At 46.2% G+C, this 2,817-nt stretch overlaps 1 protein-coding gene across 6 annotated transcripts in view; it reads right to left on the bottom strand.

Annotated features, from left to right (window-relative positions):
• The window catches only part of PPP3CB (protein phosphatase 3 catalytic subunit beta), a 118,514-nt gene that overhangs the window by 66,856 nt on the left and 48,841 nt on the right, over positions 1 to 2,817 (bottom strand). For all 6 annotated transcript variants that reach the window (XM_019502441.1, XM_019502442.1, XM_019502437.1 and 3 more), the window contains exon 5: positions 1,477 to 1,622. In XM_019502441.1, coding sequence (XP_019357986.1) covers positions 1,477 to 1,622 — 146 coding nt within the window. The remainder of the gene's footprint in view (positions 1 to 1,476; positions 1,623 to 2,817) is intronic.

Genomic DNA, 2,817 nt, shown 5'->3' with positions numbered 1-2,817 from the left:
TTCCTAGGTCCCTTCCAGCCCTAATGTCTATGAAATCTACTGTGGGTCCATGCACCGTTGGCCAGGCAGGCACTCCTGTGGGAAGCTGGCTAGGGACTTGGGGTGCAGGGAGGTGTTGGAGAAAGACACACATGCAGTCCCCGACCAACCAGCAGCACATGGACTCTGAGTGGTGCAGTATCAGCGTGAGCGGGTTCCACACCTCCATGTGCAGCTTCCCTGAAGGGCCAATAGTGTGCCACTCTGGGTCCATGCACTGCCAGGCAGGCAGGCAGGCAATCCTGCAGGAAGCTGGCTGGGGGCTGAGGGAGCGGGTAGGCATTGGGAAAAGCTGCACATGGAGTGCCTGCCCAGCTGGTGGCACATGAACCCAAAGTGGCGCGCTATCAGCCTGAGCAGTTTCCAGGCTTTCCTGTGTGGCTTCCCTGAAGGGCTGATACTGCGCCACTCCAGGTCCACGCACTGCCGGCCGGGCAGGCACTCCATGTCTTTCCCCAACACCTCCCTGGCTCCCTCAGTCCTCAGCCAGCTTCCCGCAGGAGCGCCCGCCTGGTTGGTGCTGTTTCGAACCAGAGCAGTGCACTATAGGCCCTTCAAGGAAGCCTTACATGGAGGCGTGGAACCCACTCAGTGTGATACCGTGCCACTCACAGTCCACATGCCACTGGGTAAGCAGGCATTCCATGCCCTTCCTTAACACCTCCCCGCTCCCTCAGCCCCCAGCCAGCTTCCCCTCCAGCCCCTTGCAAGCCCCACTTACCTCACAGGCTCCAGGAAGGAAAGCGAGCCTGAGCCAAGCCTTGGGTGAGTGAGAGCCTCAGGGCCTGCCCTTCCCCGCCTTCTTCCCTCCCCTCCCCCACCACTCCCCTCCCAGGCAGGGCTGGGAGTTTCCTGCCCTTTTTGCAATCAGCTCTTGCAGGCTGGATCTCTGCCTACCTGCTGAGCTCTTTGCAAAACTGGGAAATCCATGGATTTCTCTGCTAAAGGGTAAAATCCATTGTTTTTCTGATAAAATAGGGAAACCTGTGTTTTTCTGTTTTTCTGTGGGTAACAGAAAACCCGGTTCCCTGCTAATCAGTAACACTGGAAACAAATTGGGGATTAGAAGACTGAGATTTAGGAATCACTGGTTCTATTCCTGGTCCTGCCAGTGACCTAGCTAGTGACCATTAGCAAATCACACTTCCCCTTCTTTGTGCCTTATTTTCCCCATCTGTTAAAAACAGGTATAATGATACCAATCTCCCTTCTAAAGTGCTTTGAGATGTACTAATGAAAAACATTCCATCAGACAGGTATTAGTATTAATTAAAATCACTCTAGTTAAATCCATGTTTCTGATTCCTGTTTCATGCTAAAAAGAGATGGTTAAGACTGGAAACTAAGATGCTGACAGTTTCCCAAAAGTGACATTTTTAAAGCAGGCACAAAAATCCCCTCCCTCCTGCTCTTTTAGAAATATACAGAAATACTCACTCTTCTAATGTCATCTAGTGTGTTTATTTCTGGTGAAAGTCCACCATGAACACAGAGAAATTGTTGATTTAAAAGTGCAGCAAGAGGGAGGCAATCAAAAGCTTCCATACAAGCATCATAGACTCTTTCTGAATATTTTATTTTACCTATAGAGAAGAAAGAACAGAATATTACAATTATACCAACATAAGAAACTATTCTATTGGTTTATAAACCTAGAAAGTTCTCATGTGGCAAGCACCAAAAAAAGAAGAAAAAAAAGGAGACGTTAATTTCTTATGCTTAAATTAAAAATCAAAACAAATTTCTTTACAAAAATGTACACCTATATTTTCCAATCCTTTCACAACCCCAAGTATGGAAAAAGGTTATAGCGATCTTGTTTTAAACAAAATCAGAAAAGTGAAATCTAAAAGCAGAAATATACTTGATTATAAAGATTAATTAAGCATTAGTGATGACCCTGAGAAGCTTTTAATGACAGTATAAGGTCAAAGATGTGTGCACTAATTTTCCCCCAGGGTTTTGACCACACTTAACATGGTTTGCCTTGACAGCTTCATCATCAGAGGTACACCTGCAACCTTCTGCCTAGCAAAGGAGTAGCTTATACCAGCAACAGAATTTTTTTGCTGGTATAGCTGAAACCAGTTCCTCAAATGAGAAAAGCCACAGGTCAGCAGCCTTTTGCTGACACCAGCTGGAGCTTGCAACCCAGCTGTGGCTAAATGCTGGAAGCCTCTACCACCCCTCAACCACCACCCAACCCCTTTGAAAAAAGGGGAAGCACACAATAGATGGGAGTGCTGGAGAGGAGATGGAAAGTATTGTGTAGCTGTGTGCCACCAATCCCCTGTGATGGATCAGATCTCCATTGGCTGGATCAGATCTCTCTGTGCGCAGATCCAGCCTGTAGGCCATGGGTTGCCAATCCCTGGTATAAGCTATACTAGCAAGAGCAAAAACAGTCTAAAATAGGGCTTCTGCCAGCTTGCCTGTAACTGCTAGGGCATGATCATTTAATACCCCTAAGAGACACAGATATGCTAGCAAGACTTAAATGTTTTAAGGATAACTGTTTTAAACTTGAAATTAAAACCCAAAGGAAATTGTAGAGGATGTATGCATGTATAAACATAGACTAAAATGTATTTTATAAGGACCAGGACTACACACGCTTAACTTTCCACTATGTTTACAACTCTATGCATATCTAATTAAATTAGTAGGAGAGCCTTGTGGGGAGAGTGCTGGTCTAGGGACTTGGTGTAATGGGTTCAAATCCTACCATAAGTAGGTGCCCTAAATAAGCTGGTCTCTGGGGCAAGTTCTTTAGAGGCC

This window comes from Gavialis gangeticus, unplaced genomic scaffold (genome assembly GCF_001723915.1).
Source record: "Gavialis gangeticus isolate Ggan-Ray unplaced genomic scaffold, GavGan_comp1, whole genome shotgun sequence".
In the NCBI taxonomy this organism is placed as follows: Eukaryota; Metazoa; Chordata; order Crocodylia; family Gavialidae; genus Gavialis; species Gavialis gangeticus.
This window is presented reverse-complemented; position numbering and strand designations above follow the sequence as displayed.